Source organism: Rosa rugosa, chromosome 6 (genome assembly GCF_958449725.1).
Source record: "Rosa rugosa chromosome 6, drRosRugo1.1, whole genome shotgun sequence".
NCBI classification, from domain to species: domain Eukaryota; kingdom Viridiplantae; phylum Streptophyta; class Magnoliopsida; order Rosales; family Rosaceae; genus Rosa; species Rosa rugosa.
This window is the reverse complement of record NC_084825.1, coordinates 54,459,383-54,474,072: the sequence shown is the minus strand read 5'-3', so window position 1 is coordinate 54,474,072 and position 14,690 is coordinate 54,459,383. Positions and strand designations below refer to the sequence as shown.

Sequence of the window (14,690 nt, the reverse complement as noted above, 5' to 3'; positions counted from 1 at the left end):
AGCTATTTATTTATATCTGTTGGTTCATTTGGAAATGGAGGAATAGTCTTATATATATATATATATGAGCCTTCCTTTGTTCTCCAAGCAATTTTATGAATATCATCCTTTTTTATGCTTGGGATTGGCATAAAGCCAACCAAAATGCTCCCACAAAACTGCCTAGGCGGGTTGAACACCTTGCACGGAGCAAACCTGATCAGGGTTCGTTCAAACTAATTGTTGACGGCACCAGATTTGGTCAAAATGGAAGAATTGGTTGTGGAGGTGTAATTAGATGCAGTAATGGAGATTGGGTGCATGGTTTTGCAGCTAATATTGGCGCTGGTCAAATTCTCGAAGCTGAGATGTGGGATGTCTACCTTGGTTTACAAATTGTTTCGGGATAGGCATTAAAAATCTTATCATTGAGTGCGACTCTGAAACTTTGATTAACTTGTTCCATAGTACCAACTGCTATTTTCATCCTCTTGGAGCTTTTATTTGCAGTTGCAAACTCCTCTTAGATTCTTTTGATGAATCAAGGATTGTACACATTTATAGAGAGAAGAATATGCTCGTTGATTGCCTTGCAGAATTTAGTCTTTCCTTAGACCTTGGATATCATCTATTTGCTGAAATGTCGCTTGCTGCCGTCTCTTCCATGTTAGATGACCTAAGAGCAAGTCCACTGGTTTAAACTTGACTGGGCATAGTCAAGAAAAACCTGACTACATGACCTTGAGATGGATTTTGCATCTTCCACCAGTTGTTTTTTGACTGGGCAAAACCCACTCTTTCTTGACTACAGCCAAGAAATAAGTCAAGTCCATGACTTATTCCATGACTGATCAAGCCCATATAGAGGCAAGGAATGTAACTGAACGTGGCTGACGTCATGAGCTTATCAGAAGTGGTCGACGCGCCAAAGCAGGGAGTGGAGCACCTTACATCGACGCGTGGCGCAGCCATGGACAGAAAGTGGAGCGCGCCAGAGGTGCGGCCGGCATGCCACGTGGATTCTTCCCGTTGGTGGGTTTTGAATTCTGGGCCTAACGGTCAAGCAATCCCAGCCCTTCATTTCAATTAAATTTTCAATCTGACGGCTGCCAACAAGCAATGTATATATATATATTTGTAACGTTAGGAAACGGTAATAAAACGGTAACAAAGAAACGGTAACAAAGTAAATTTTAAAAAATTCTAAACATTTCTCTATAAATACCTACCATTTATTTTACATCTCACACCTAAAAAATTATCTTTCATAGTAACCCAATTTTTTGCTTCCTCCTCTTCATATAGCTCTCATCTTCCAAATTTATTTATATCCAATATGGCTGAAGAAAGGGGAAACACAGGTCCAGTGGCCGGACAAGAGGGAGATCAAAATGAAGATGATAATATCCAAGACAAAAGGAGATGGACGGATGAGGAAGATGTTCAATTGTGCAAGTCTTGGAAAATTGTTGGGCAAGATCCGGCTGTGGGCACAAATCAGAAAAACAACGACTTATGGATGCGTGTGAGGCGACACTTTGTCGCAAATTGGCCCCAGAGCCGATCAGCTTCCCCTTTGCAAGGAAGGTGGAAAATTTTGAAGGTTGAACTCTTTGAGTGGCATTGTGCATTAAGGCAAGCGAAAAATTGGTACAAGAGCGGTTCGAATGCGGTTGATGAGGTATGTATTTTTTGATAAATCATTTAATTTGTTGATACATGAAATTAAAATATTACATGATAAATAATGTAGTTGATAAATAATGATGTAATTACAACGATGTTTATATTTGTACTAATTGATTTTTATTGTAAAACGGGATAGATACTTTTTTATTAAAATTATGACCTTTATATTTGTTGATAAATCTTATTGATACATTATAGTAAAATATGTCTTGATAAATAATGTAGTAATTATAATATCGTTTTAATTGTAGTAATTGTTTTTAGTTATAATTAAAATATGTCTTCATTAAAATTATGACCTTTATATTTGTTGATAAATCTTATTGATACATTTTAGTAAAATATGTCTTGATAAATAATGTAGTAATTATAATATCGTTTTAATTGTAGTAATTGTTTTTATTTATTTCGTAGCGAGATGAAGCACATAAATTGTGGCATGCCGGGATGAAGAGAAAAAAGAAGCCAAAAAAACATAATTTTCAGAGTTTTGCTAGTTACGCTGTTGTGGAGGGTTTTCAACAATTTAAAGACATTCCTAGTCATACATCTGGAGGAACATCAAATAAAGGAAATCAACATACGCCTACACAACCAATTCCTGGAAATTCTCCCATCAACTTGGACATGGATGTAGATGAGGTAATTGCAGGTGAAACTGCAAATCCCAATGTGAGGCCTCAAGGAAGGAAGGCTGCCAAAGAAGCAATACGGAAAGGAAAGAAGGCAGCGAAAGATCAAAGTCCTTTGTCAAACAGTCTCGAGAGTATAGCGAACAACCAAATAGAGGCAACCAAGGGCAAGAAAAAACTCGATGACGAATTCGCTCGAAGTCTCCAAGAGGAAGAGAAAAGAGCATGTATCCTCTTGCAAATCGAAATACGAAAAGAGCAACTCCTATTTCAAGAAAGGCAAGATCGAATTAAAGAGAGGGAAGAGCGAAATAAAGAGAGGGAAGAGCGTATTATGGAGATTGATACAAGTAAAATGACGCCAAATAAAAAGCGTTATTGGTCAAGAAAACAAAAGAAGATAGCGGAGAAAGAAGATCTTGACGAGCAGCCGCCACCTTCTATGGGTGGATACTATCCGCAACCAAATTTTGGTGGTGCATACCCACAACCTCCTTACCCTGGTGCATACCCACAAGCACCTTACCCCGGCGCATACCCACAACCACCTTACCCCAGTGCATACCCACAACCACCTTGCCCCAATGGATTCCCACAATCTACCTTAACCGGTGGATTCCCACCACCGCCCTTCACCGGTGGATTCCCACAACCCTCTGCTTCTATGGGTGGATACTATCCGCAATCACCTTACCCCGGGGGATATCCTACACAACCACAATTTTCACCTTTCTCTACGGATGATTCCACCAACCCTAACTCTCATGATGACCATTCAAACGCAAATTGGATGTCTAGAGAAGATGAGGATTATGATTATGATTTGAATAATTAGTTGATTATGCATGTTGTTAATTGTATTGTACTTATTCATAGTTTTTCATTTATGTAAGCTACTATTTAATGAAATAAAAGTTGTATTTTAAAATTCCTCTTATTAAAGCACATTCCTCTTATCAAAATCATAGCACCTAATAAACATAATACAAACCAAATAAAATTGCATAATTATGACATTAATTATCCATAAATCCATGTTAATAGCATCAAATATATTTTATTTAAAAAAAAAAAAAAAAAACCCAAAAAAATGAACAATGAACAGTAAACGAACAGTGCAGAATTCAGACTAAAAACTTACTGAACAGTGAAATTGGTGAACAGTAATGGATGAACAGTGCCCCCCGATGAACAGTCTTGACCGGTCAAGAAAAACAACGGGTGCTAACCCATGTCCAGTGGCAGTGAACAGTATCTTGACTGGTCAAATTCTTGACTTTTCGACCTTGACATTTCTTGACTACGGGTGAACTTGCTCTAAGTGGTACTTCTTGGCCACGTGCAATTTGTATTCGCTCTATGGGCTAGCTAGCTTTCTTCTTTTTCTTTGTTGCTGGGTTTTTTGCCCCCTTTTCACCAAAAAAAATTAATAATAATAAATAAATAAACTCAAAAAGGACATAGCCTAGATTAGGGAGATTGGCTCTTCAAGCAAAGAGCATGAGGTTTTTATATCTCGTAATACATTTGAATTTCATGGGTGAATACATTTGAGATTCACTTTCTAAGGGGAATTGCATATGGGATGAAGAAGAAGTAGATTTGAACGCCCTCTTCACCGAGCTCCTCGCCGGCTCCAGCTCGCTCTCCGCGAACACAAGCCAGGGACGAAGGAAAGAGAGAGAAAAAGGTGCTAACAACATTTCAGCTAGCTAGACGTAAAGACATAAAGTAAGGTTTTACAAAATCAAAGAATTGAATAGTAAGACAAAAAAGATACAAATGTCTCCCAAAAAGTTCTAAACACTTGCTGTTTTCTTCGTTGTCTTCTTTCTTCTCTTATTCTTTTCGGCTTTTCTTATTACCAAAAAATCTTTCCAAAGAATTCTGCCCAAACTTACGTGTCTCTCCGGGATATTGTTGAGGCCGATTATCTACATCAATTTTCACGAGCTTCGAAGGTCTACCACCCATTGCAATATCATGAACAGATTCGTCCTTTAAACGTGGTCCTAAGAACTTGGATATGTCTCTTACCACGTCATTTTGTAGATTATTATATCTCATATGAGATAAGCGTTCACAAGTTTTAGATTCGGGATTATAAACTTGTTGATATGTGAACGCCAGAATTGCTCTTTGGAAATATAGTAGAATCTCTGACCTCGAAGTTGTATCTTGTTTATTCCCGACCCCAGTACTAAGCACGAGCTTTTTTTTCGACCAGGCAATTACATTCTCATAATGTTTCTGCTCCATTATCTCATCGTAAGCTTTACGAATGCCTATGCCTGCCAAATTTGGTAAATAATCGCAGCCTATCATTATTGCCATTTCTAGAAGTTTTTTTTGTGAAAAGTCTTTGTAGCCAATGTTCACTTCTTTTAAACGATCAAATGAGTAGTAATCACACGTCTCTTTTTCAAAATTAATGTTATAGATAATCTGGAAGAAAAAAGAAAAAATCAATCTTTCATATAAACATAATAATTTAGTACGTAATAATATAGAAAATAGGTGATAAGGTAACTCACTTTTTTACATCCAAATGCTATAAGGTCTGTATCCTTGTTGATGACGGCATCTATTATTTTCTTGCTTGCCAAGTGTGTCGATTGGGCATCGGCTTCATAAGGAGCCACAAAGAACTCTACTTCCATCTCCTCGGTCAACCACTTCAAACAACCAACAATTTTAACAAAACATAATCTTGTCTAACAAATTTTTCTTCTTTAAAAAAGAGGGATAGTGTGTTTACCTCAACTACGTACTCTGGATCTGTTAGGAATGTATCTATCTTTCGGCCACTTGTAGCGTAACTTATCGTCTACGGGCTCATTATCACTGTGGACATTAACATCACTATCACTATCACTGCCACTGATATCACTATCAGGATCCCTTATCTCATTCGTATTGTTCTTGTTGTTGTTGTTGTTGTTTTCACTTTCTATCGCCTTCCTCAGCTCCTTTCTGCATTAGAAGCATCGGAGATATGAATTACCAACGATCTAGTGAAATGAAAAGAGAAAACAAATAGAGATAAGAGGCATACATATGGGTCTTTAATGGTGTAGCATTTCCATCAAAGACCATAGTCGGTATAAGTCCATTCTGCTTTAGTACGTCAATCCTCTTACGGCAATACTCCATGAAAAGATTTGCATGCCTAAAATTGAGAATGAAATAGATTATTCATGTTGCCACTATATTATGTATAATCATAATTAAAAAAAAAATACATACAGTTCATAATTTTTCTTTTGGTGATCCTCAAGTGTACGGTGAACGATCACAAGCCAGGAAGTGGCATCAACCCCCACTCTCGCAATGCCCTCACTGCCCAGTCTGTCGAGGCGAATGCCTTTTTTTACTGCGTTGTCTCCAAAGCTGTTCAACAATTCGCTTCCCTTTCCTATCCCCATCTTCAATCTGCAGCAATTTGGATATCATGCATGTTAATGGCATTCAAAGTTAAATAACCGAGATTATGACACTGGTTGACGCCAAGAGAGCTGATTGTAGCTAGTTGGAATTATAAGCAGTTTGATGCAGAGATATCGCATCAACTTTGGTAGCTTCGATCTGCATGCCAGCTTAACATCCAACCACGAAATAATTATATCCAACTTAACTACTTACTTTTACTTCTCGTCTGATCGATCAATTTAAGAATGCTGCGGGGGGACTATGCGTTGAGAATAATAGATCGGTATTTATAGAGGCACATAAAGAAGATATAATCATAATCACATTAGGCATAATTTATTTATTATACCTATACTTACCTTTTCTTGATGAGTGCCTTTAAGAATTTCCTTTTCTTGATACCTATGTAAATATATTTCCTGATTTATTTAGTAGCGATTTTTGTCCTAATACGAAAAGACTTAATTTTTTTTTTGACTTTGTCAAGGGGAATCTAAAGGCTTCTTAGGCCCAAGATAAACCCTTTCGGCGCATGTGGAATGCTCCCCAACTGTGCATTGCAGCACAGTGCTTGGCCACTTTGACAGCTTCAGGGTTCGAACCTAGGTTGGGGAGCACACCTAACTAGGCAAGAACCACTAGGCCACTTGCAGTGGTTATACGAAAAGACTTAATGACAAAACTAAAGAGAAAACCTTAGCTCGTGAACAACTAGAGAAAATCGCTAAATTTTCCCTCAAATTTCTCCTTTTACGTTGGAGGAGAATCTTATTTATGATTTAGTCTAGTCTTGTCCTAAGTTTCACCTCCCCAGTTGGGCTAACCCCAGGGGCTCAAATTATATCACTTCCATTACTTGTTATACCAACGTCTTCTTCTTCTTCCTCTTGTATGAAAGCTCATTATCTCAAAAGGTCAAAAGCCACAAATATTTTTCCTAAACTATTGAAAAAAGTTTAAATGAACCAACATTACAAGACATATCCCACGATATCAGTTCTACTCGCATCATAAATCAACTGACCACTGGGGATAAAATTGTGTTTTAATTTTTTTTATATATTTTTTTATATAAATATCTTTTTTTTTTTAAGTCAACATAATGTTGAGTAATCTATGATGGATAAAGTTCATTTGTTGTTGACTAGTTTTCAATCTAGTTCTTGGGTTTTTATCCCGCGCTTATGCAATAATGCAGCACGCTGAGATAAAAGCTGTTCTTTCTTCCCTTTCATACTTGTTAGATTGTTAGGTTAAATTTTGTTAATTAGGTGTTATAATATACAGGAATTGCTTCTATAAACTTTTTAATATAAATTGTCGATATTTATTCGGCAATACTCTATAATGAAATAAATACTCTATAATGAAATAATTAGACTCAATGGCTTTCCATTTTTTTTCCTAACGGCGGGACTTCTCGTCTTCTTTCTTACTTCTCCTCCTGATGGCGGCGGAGCAAAGTCAGCAAACTGTGTTGGTTGGCGGCATTGGCCGGTCGGCTTCAGGCATCGGAAGATTGGACTACATTTGCTCTATTGATAAAAAAAAAGAAAAAATAAGAAGCTTTTTAAGATGTTTGGATTTTATATATATTTTATAATTAAGCCAATTTTTAAGAGAATGGTTAAATTTTTGAACTACCATATATACCATCACATAATATATATATTAATAAATAAATATAGATATTAATAAATAACAACAATATGAAAAGAGATTTTTTTATTTTTTATTTTTTATGAGAAAATAACAACAATATTATATTTATTTGAGAAAATAAATTTAATTTTGGTAGGACAAAGTAAAATCCACCTAGACAATTAGTGTGCCACATGGTTAGCCTTAGTAATTAAATACGATAAAAAGAGAAGACATGAGAGGTATTTTGCCAATCTCCGTAAATAAAATTAAAAAATCAAAACATGCCCCTGGAACTCTGGAAGAATCATCGGAAATTATTCTATGGTTTCGATTTCAGCAGTTTGGTAATTAATAAATACTTATGCATTTGAATTGATTTTCCATACTTTCCTAATCTTCTGGGATTCCATCCCAAATATATTTTCCTTAACTTTTTTGGTTTGGGGTTCTTGGAATCGTGGGCCTCGACTAGAAGGCCCCTCATTGGACATGTGAATGCCTCCTCCTCTACCAAATCCTCCAAAATACGGAGACGTCTGGAATTCGAAGACGATGGAAAAGAGCGAGAGCGATAACAGCATGGGCGAAAATTCGCAGGAGATATACGAATCTGAAACTGTGTTATTCAAGAAGCAGGGTCTCTGCAGTACGTTCCTCGATCTCTTGTTCTTATTCTCACTAAATCTCACCTTTGGTTTTATATTCAGATTTAAATTAATTAATGTCTTTTCAATAACATGGGCCGTTCTCGGCTGTGCTCGCAATGGGGGTTTTAACAAAATGAATGCGTATCCCCATTATTATTGTCTAATATAGTTGAAATAAAACCCTTGTGATCATTTGTGCAGAAGAAGAAAATCTGAACGAAGTCTGGAAGAAAGAGGTGGAAACAGTCTTTGAATCTCATGGCCTTTCATGCGAATTGTACTGGGATGAGTGTAAGATGACTGTCACTGCAACAGAACGTACTGAAGGTGGTCTTCTTCAAGATGGCTTTGACAGGGGTTTTAATGCTCTCTTTGTTCTGGCATGTGGTCTCGGCACTGAATGGGTACCGACATCAGATCCTTTGTCATTGTTTTCTTTTCTGATATGATCCTATATGTTCAACATGATTCTTGATTTAACTAGTTGCTGAGTTAGGCAGGTGTTCTCTCATCTTCTTCCGGCATAATTCTCTCTCTCTCTCTCTCTTTCTCTTTTAACACGTAATTATACTTGTGCACGATGAATAATATTCATTTTATTTACATCAGAACAATAGCATCTTAATAAAATTCTGATGTTCAATTTGTATTATTGATGTTGTTGTTATTGTTGCTATTTTCAACTTGAAAACTCCGGGGAACTTAATCATATGAAATACTTGTTTTTCTGTCGAACAATTTGTTTTTCTACTGTTTTTCTCATTCGAGCGCACAACATTGCAGGTTGAACCAATCGTCTCCGGCAGTGTCTATAGTGATGTCATGTATATTATAATACCAGATGGCATGAGTCAGGTTGGCATCTCATCAATTTCCTCCCATTTTCTTTCTATAGCAAGTGTCTGTCAACTTTTTAGTATTATTATTATTCGAACTTTTTCTTGAGTTTTCATGTGTGATTGTGTGACCTTTACCATTAGAATGGCAATATGGTGAGTAAAGTTTGATGTTAGCATGTTTTTTTTTTTTTTTTGGCACAATGTAGCCTAATTCCTTTGCCTCTGGTAATTTTATTTATTGTCTGCAGGATGATTTTTCAAGCAAGTATAATGATTTCATATACAAATTTGAAGACAAATTTGTGAGTCATTTTTTTCCCACTAAATCAGGCTTTTTATGCAGATATTAATTGTTATAGTTTCACTTTCGGTTAAGTATATTTTTATTCCAGCTGTTCTAATCTTTCACAATATGATGGATGGGTATATATGCAGGGACTACCTCGAAAGCTGTCCTGCTTTGTTCTTTATCAAGTAAGAGTTACTTATTTGTTGTTGTTGTTGCTGCTGCTACTATTTGTGATTTGAACCTTATTTCCGGTCTTTTGATTTCTAATTTGCCTCTTAAATGAATATATAGGAAGCAGCTGTTGTTGTTCTTTCCGATAAAGCCGGGTCAACAAGTACAGTGAGGAATCTTGTGTATAGTTGTCTAAATGGCGATAATCCTTTTGATGAAGACCATTTTCATGAATTGTTCCTTGATGATGTTTTAGGCACCGAATAGATGAAGATTAGACAAAAGTTCAGATTATGTGTTTCACCTGCTCTTTGCTGACTTAAACTGCACTTTATGAACCGTCTAGTTTGCTGCTTTCTCTGTTTTGGGTAGAACACATGTTACTGATTTTTGTTTATGCTTTATGTATGAGTTGATGCGGTTGCTCACTTGCTCTCTCTCATTCCATGTTAATTTTTAGTCGGTAGCTTTATTAGCTATCCCAAAACTAATTACCAAATTTCTCTTTTCCCATTTTTATTTCTCAGTAATCCAACCTAATTCCCAAACAAAATTAGTTGCGAGTTGCACGGAATTGGGGCAAAGTTGGCTTGCTTGCTGCCTTGCTATGAGGTGGTGGTAATGACCATCTATCCAATTGGTATATGTGCACATGAACTCGGAAGAAAACTTCTTCTCTGCATTTTAGCAGGAAGAAACCTCTCTTTGTACAATTTTTGGTGGCTTTTAGTGAGATTTGAGCGTTAATTTGTGCCTTTTGCATAAAGGCTTAAAAAAAAAAGGGAAATAGTAGGATCCGATTTATAGTACATTTTGCAATCACGAGCTTTTCTTAGGTCAAATAGTTAACTAGCACAACCTAATAAAAATAGGATAATAGACAAGTCTGATCCAAAGTTTCAAACTGGACTTTTTATCATCCAAAACGATATGTTTATAAGTGCCTAAATTGGGTTGTGAATAGAGACTATCTAAACAAGCTCAGAGAAGCTCACAACCATCGTTAGTTTACAAATTGATGTTATCAATGTGTCGCTATATTCTTGTGAATTTTTTGTTTAGTAAGTTAAATTAAACAAACCAAAATTAACAATATAAAGATTATGACTAAATTAAGTTTACGTACTTGAATTTATCACCAAAAGTCATGTTAGTCTATGATCTTTCAATTTCATCCGTAATACACTTATACTAATCAATTTGATTAGTCTTGTTGAACCATTAGTAAATTCGTTAATTTTAACAAAAATACTAACGTGAACAAAGTGAGACTACTTGTTTTTTTATTTATTTTTTTACGACTTAGCAGTGACGTCACTAGCGTGGAGTGTCTGACTCGACTAGAAAAAAGAAAACGGACCCGCGAGGCTAATCAAAACGAGCGTAGCGAGGTTGAGCAAAACGACACCGTAGCATGGCAGGGTCAACGTCCTCCGGCGGTGGGCCGTCGAATCCTCCGAAAATCCTGTTGGCAAAGCCGGGACTGGTGACCGGCGCGCCGGTGGCGGGTAAATATGGGCGCGGGGGCAGTGGGGATGAGTATACGGCGTCGCTTCGGTCTCGCCTCCCTTCAATCGGATCCCTCAACCTCCTCTCTGATTCCTGGGAGTTCCACATCGACCGCTTCCTCCCGGTAACACTCACTTTCAAAGCTTTGCATTTTTACTGCTTCACGGTGAATTAATTTTCAAGTTACTGCAGTTTTTGACTGAGAACACTGAGTTCACGGTGGTGGGGGTGATTGGTCCGCCTGGAGTCGGCAAGTCCACCATTATGAACGAGCTTTACGGCTTCGATGCCACCTCACCTGGTTAGTGTTCACTTCTCCGTCTAAACTGATTCTAATGTATCAAGATTATTGTGAATGAGTTGCATAACTAGAACTGCGTTTTCGATTAAAACAATTACAGGGATGCTACCTCCATTTGCTATAGAGACTGAGGAGGGCAAAGCAATGGCAAGGCATTGCAGTGTGGGAATTGAACCTAGGGTTTCTGCTGAACGCCTTATACTTCTTGACACTCAGGTCTTTCTAGTTGCTACCCCTGATCGTTGTAATTTCTATTCCAATCTACAGTTTGCAAATGCTGATGTTTAGTGTTACTGAGTATGATTGAGTTTCCGTTTCTTTTTTTTCATTGGCAGCCGGTTTTTAGTCCTTCTGTTTTAGCTGAGATGATGAGGCCTGATGGATCATCCACCATTCCTGTTCTAAATGCTGAATCTTTATCGGCCGAATTAGCTCATGAAATTATGGGCATTCAGGTAACTAGGAACAGAGAATAGTACATGTTTCGAATTGATTTGTTATAGGATATTTTATGAACTTATCCCTTTTTTTCTGGCTGCTGCAAGGACTCTTCTAGCTTGGTGTTCTTCTGACTTCCATCTGTCACATTATTCTGGTTATATCAGAAGGAGTTCATGATCATAATATGTGGCATTTAATGTCAACGGTATCTCTCTTCCTTCTATATATTGCTTCTACTTTAGGATACCCTTGTTTGGGTGCTATGTTTAAGAGTAAAAGGGCACTCTTTTAAGGCTTGTATGTATCTTAGCAGAAGACTCCCCGGGAGATCAGTATGGAAGTTATATCTGATCCATGATTTGACTGCAGGTTGACCTGTTGAAACATGGTATACCTGATCCATCTTCACACACCCTTTCTCATTCTCAGAGCTCTAATATAGGGCCTGAAAAAGATGGCAAGGAAAAAGTTCCAGAAGGTGGAGAGTATATGGCTATGCCAGTTTTTGTGCACACAAAGTGAGTAACTTTAAATGATGTTCTCCTAAATGGCAACACAATTACAGACATAGAAACTCATTTATTTTTGTTATCATCTTTATCAGACTACGTGATCACGATCTTAGTCCACATAGTATTGTGCAACTGAGGAAGGCACTTCAACAATACACCAGCACCTCTTCTTTCACGAGAGCAAAAAATGCAAATGTGTCTAGAGAACATCCTGAGACTTCTATAGCTCCCAGTACTGAAAGTCATGATCCTGCTTCTCCTGTGCCAAAGTTGTATGTAATCCCAATGAAGAGTAAAGATGACTCCCCAGGAAATCAATATGAAAGTTGTACCTCTATGCTATGGAAATTGCGGGACCAGGTCTCTCTGTCTCCCTCATATGCTTAATATTTTCTGGATCTAACGCTTTACCTCTTTCCATGTGTTAGATGTTTCGAAATTTAGAATTAAAAAAAGAACTTTAAAAAAGAAGAAGAAGAATTTGAGTCTCAGTAAAAATTTATGCACACGAAATAATACTCTGTTCTATTCAGGTCTTATCTATGAATCCCCCTTCTTTCCGAAAGACTCTGACTGAACGTGACTGGTTGAAGAACTCTGCCAAGATATGGGAACTGGTGAAGAGCTCTCCGATTATTGCAGAATACAGCAGAACACTTCAGAGCTCTGGTATGTTTAGGAGGTAGACACCTCCCATCAGTGCCTATATGTACACCAGGATATAACAATAGTTCTGCAAGTGGCCTTAGACTAGCATTAGCTAGTCCCTAATGTTCTCAACTTTTGTTATTTGCTTTCACCCACTGTCTGGTTTAGCACAGAAAGGAAATTGATACTGCATGAAAATTTTGATGATGATCTACTTTCTATTTCTCCAGATTCTTTTGTCCGTTATGTTTGTGCATTAAGAGAACCTCCATAAGGAGAGAATTAGGCCTTATTTGAAGTTAGATGCAATGAGAACATGCAAATTTGCCAACCGGCATCTCCAAGACACTAGCTCCATGGCTTAACTGCCCCTTTTCTTTTAATCTTTAATAGTTTAATATGTTGTGCCTGTTACAACTTACAACCATGGTGCTAGGAAATAAATTCTTTAACAAAGTGGCAATTTCCTCGCATCCTTGTAAGATTCCAATTGAGAAGGCAAGTAAAAGAAGAATGAGAAGCACAAAATTGATTCAAACTTTGCATTACAATAACTAAGCACTGGTAGTATTAGTTCTTCAATCCATTGTCTTATCTTTCCTACCCCAACATACTATCAAGTCATCAACAAAGACAGGAAAAAGATAACACTACACAATGATTGACAGTAGAAAAGATATCGCACCCAGATGGCAAATTTCGGACCAAAATTCATTTCCAGTTGGAATAAATGGTACATGAGGTCGAGTACAATGTCGTGTGTTTCTTCACCAACTAGACAAACTACTCTACCATTACATCCACTGAAGCTTGAGCAGCAGAAGCAGGCTTAGAAGATTTTCCTTTCTTCTTACCTGTCCGTCAAGAAGAACAAACAGATATTTAGACAGAGGATTCATACATAAAAGGAGAGGTGATGGCATTCGCAAAATCAACAGAGCACATGACAAGTGATAACAATGAAGTTACCTCTGTGCTTTCCTTGCTTAAGCTTGATGCTCTTCTTCATGTGGAACTTCTTTGAACCTCTCTTCGTCCCTTGAGATTCTTCTGCCACCACAAACAAACTCACATCAGCTCCATCCGATTAAAACTCAAACCACACAAAGTAGCACTTGGTTACATTGACCTAATACTTCATTGGTAAACCCCCAGTAGAAAATTGTTTACTAGGATACACCCAATTTCGTTCCTTCCCACATAAACACCAATAGAATTAACCTTTTAGTAAAGTCTAATTATTTTTTCGATAATCTTCCAAACACTTAAACAGAAACAAGTTAACTGGGGTACAATGACAAAGGATTGATTACTCTCTGCTAACAAAAGGAGTTCGATTATTTCATAAAGCGAGAAACTTTATGTGAGAGAGAGAGAGAGAGAGGAGGTAGCATACCATTATCATCAGCAGCAGCAGCCATTTCGACATCTTCCATAGTAATCAGGCCCTTCTCCACAGCCTCTTTCTGGTCCTGCAATCAATTAACAAGTATATTAGTAAAGAGGCAAAGATACGAGTGAGTTACAGAAGCATATATATAAAAAACGGGTGGATGGGTCGGGTCGGGTGAGACGTACCCTCCGCCATTTTTTTTCGAGCTTGCGCTTGCGCTTGCCGGAGATGGAGACGGGTTGCTGCTTCAGATGAAGCTTCCCACTGACTGGGTCGCCGTGAATCCTTCTCTTCTTCTCCTGGTTCTGCGCTCTCTTCTTCTTCTGCACCTCGTTGAACTTGGCCATCTCTTTCTCACTTTCTCCCACTAAACCCTAGTAGTCCCCCACAATTAAACACTTCCCAGGCGAGGGGCTCGGTCTGGATTGGGCCCTCCTGGTAAGCCCAGCCCAACTGAAATAACAGAAAGTTAAAGGGGATTTTGTGGTTGTCGTATGAATTCTATCTTCTTGTTATGTGAACTTCGACTATTATACGCCTTACTAGTGCCTCATGCAATAGCGCTTT

The 14,690-nt window shown here is 37.7% G+C and overlaps 4 protein-coding genes across 5 annotated transcripts; 2 read left to right on the top strand and 2 right to left on the bottom strand.

Annotated features, from left to right (window-relative positions):
* Nucleotides 1-4,139: 4,139 nt before the first annotated feature.
* Nucleotides 4,140-5,725, bottom strand: LOC133717037 (exonuclease 1-like). Its single transcript, XM_062143659.1, has 5 exons — nucleotides 5,547-5,725; nucleotides 5,356-5,469; nucleotides 5,072-5,273; nucleotides 4,835-4,975; nucleotides 4,140-4,745 (listed from the first exon to the last, which is right to left on the bottom strand). The coding sequence occupies exons 1-5, from the start codon at nucleotides 5,723-5,725 to the stop codon at nucleotides 4,140-4,142; spliced, it is 1,242 nt and encodes a 413-aa protein (XP_061999643.1).
* Nucleotides 5,726-7,667: 1,942 nt separating this feature from the next.
* Nucleotides 7,668-9,747, top strand: LOC133717796 (uncharacterized). Its single transcript, XM_062144537.1, has 6 exons — nucleotides 7,668-8,019; nucleotides 8,222-8,424; nucleotides 8,804-8,875; nucleotides 9,108-9,161; nucleotides 9,295-9,333; nucleotides 9,440-9,747. Exons 1-6 carry the CDS (start codon nucleotides 7,869-7,871, stop codon nucleotides 9,584-9,586), a joined length of 666 nt encoding a protein of 221 aa, XP_062000521.1. The 5' UTR covers nucleotides 7,668-7,868; the 3' UTR covers nucleotides 9,587-9,747.
* A 925-nt stretch (nucleotides 9,748-10,672) lies between these two features.
* LOC133715026 (uncharacterized) lies at nucleotides 10,673-12,959 on the top strand. Its single transcript, XM_062141331.1, has 8 exons — nucleotides 10,673-10,952; nucleotides 11,021-11,129; nucleotides 11,230-11,345; nucleotides 11,465-11,584; nucleotides 11,686-11,775; nucleotides 11,940-12,088; nucleotides 12,175-12,442; nucleotides 12,616-12,959. The coding sequence occupies exons 1-8, from the start codon at nucleotides 10,734-10,736 to the stop codon at nucleotides 12,766-12,768; spliced, it is 1,224 nt and encodes a 407-aa protein (XP_061997315.1). The 5' UTR covers nucleotides 10,673-10,733; the 3' UTR covers nucleotides 12,769-12,959.
* Nucleotides 12,960-13,244: 285 nt separating this feature from the next.
* LOC133715027 (uncharacterized) lies at nucleotides 13,245-14,510 on the bottom strand. Of its 2 annotated transcripts, none has more exons than XM_062141333.1 (4): nucleotides 14,309-14,510; nucleotides 14,127-14,202; nucleotides 13,700-13,777; nucleotides 13,245-13,584 (listed from the first exon to the last, which is right to left on the bottom strand). In XM_062141333.1, exons 1-4 carry the CDS (start codon nucleotides 14,468-14,470, stop codon nucleotides 13,514-13,516), a joined length of 387 nt encoding a protein of 128 aa, XP_061997317.1. In that variant the 5' UTR covers nucleotides 14,471-14,510; the 3' UTR covers nucleotides 13,245-13,513. The 2 variants fall into 2 exon arrangements, with proteins under 2 accessions (XP_061997317.1, XP_061997316.1); XM_062141332.1 differs by having other exon boundaries at nucleotides 13,700-13,780; nucleotides 14,309-14,509.
* Nucleotides 14,511-14,690: the final 180 nt, after the last annotated feature.

What these genes read in the sequence shown, in the direction of transcription:
- LOC133717037 (XM_062143659.1), bottom strand. Translation starts at nt 5,725, where the DNA reads ATGGGGATAGGAAAGGGAAGCGAATTGTTGAACAGCTTTGGAGACAAC. An exon ending in CAAAAGAAAAATTATGAACT is followed by an intron (nt 5,470 to 5,546) that starts GTATGTATTTTT and finishes TCTCAATTTTAG; the next exon opens with GCATGCAAATCTTTTCATGG. An exon ending in ACATTCCTAACAGATCCAGA is followed by an intron (nt 4,976 to 5,071) that starts GTACGTAGTTGA and finishes GGTTGTTTGAAG; the next exon opens with TGGTTGACCGAGGAGATGGA.
- LOC133717796 (XM_062144537.1), top strand. Translation starts at nt 7,869, where the DNA reads ATGCCTCCTCCTCTACCAAATCCTCCAAAATACGGAGACGTCTGGAAT. An exon ending in ACAAATTTGAAGACAAATTT is followed by an intron (nt 9,162 to 9,294) that starts GTGAGTCATTTT and finishes GTATATATGCAG; the next exon opens with GGACTACCTCGAAAGCTGTC. An exon ending in CCTGCTTTGTTCTTTATCAA is followed by an intron (nt 9,334 to 9,439) that starts GTAAGAGTTACT and finishes ATGAATATATAG; the next exon opens with GAAGCAGCTGTTGTTGTTCT.
- LOC133715026 (XM_062141331.1), top strand. Translation starts at nt 10,734, where the DNA reads ATGGCAGGGTCAACGTCCTCCGGCGGTGGGCCGTCGAATCCTCCGAAA. An exon ending in ACATCGACCGCTTCCTCCCG is followed by an intron (nt 10,953 to 11,020) that starts GTAACACTCACT and finishes AAGTTACTGCAG; the next exon opens with TTTTTGACTGAGAACACTGA. An exon ending in CCAGTTTTTGTGCACACAAA is followed by an intron (nt 12,089 to 12,174) that starts GTGAGTAACTTT and finishes CATCTTTATCAG; the next exon opens with ACTACGTGATCACGATCTTA.
- LOC133715027 (XM_062141332.1), bottom strand. Translation starts at nt 14,470, where the DNA reads ATGGCCAAGTTCAACGAGGTGCAGAAGAAGAAGAGAGCGCAGAACCAG. An exon ending in TCGAAAAAAAATGGCGGAGG is followed by an intron (nt 14,203 to 14,308) that starts GTACGTCTCACC and finishes AATTGATTGCAG; the next exon opens with GACCAGAAAGAGGCTGTGGA. An exon ending in TGCTGCTGCTGATGATAATG is followed by an intron (nt 13,781 to 14,126) that starts GTATGCTACCTC and finishes TTGTGGTGGCAG; the next exon opens with AAGAATCTCAAGGGACGAAG.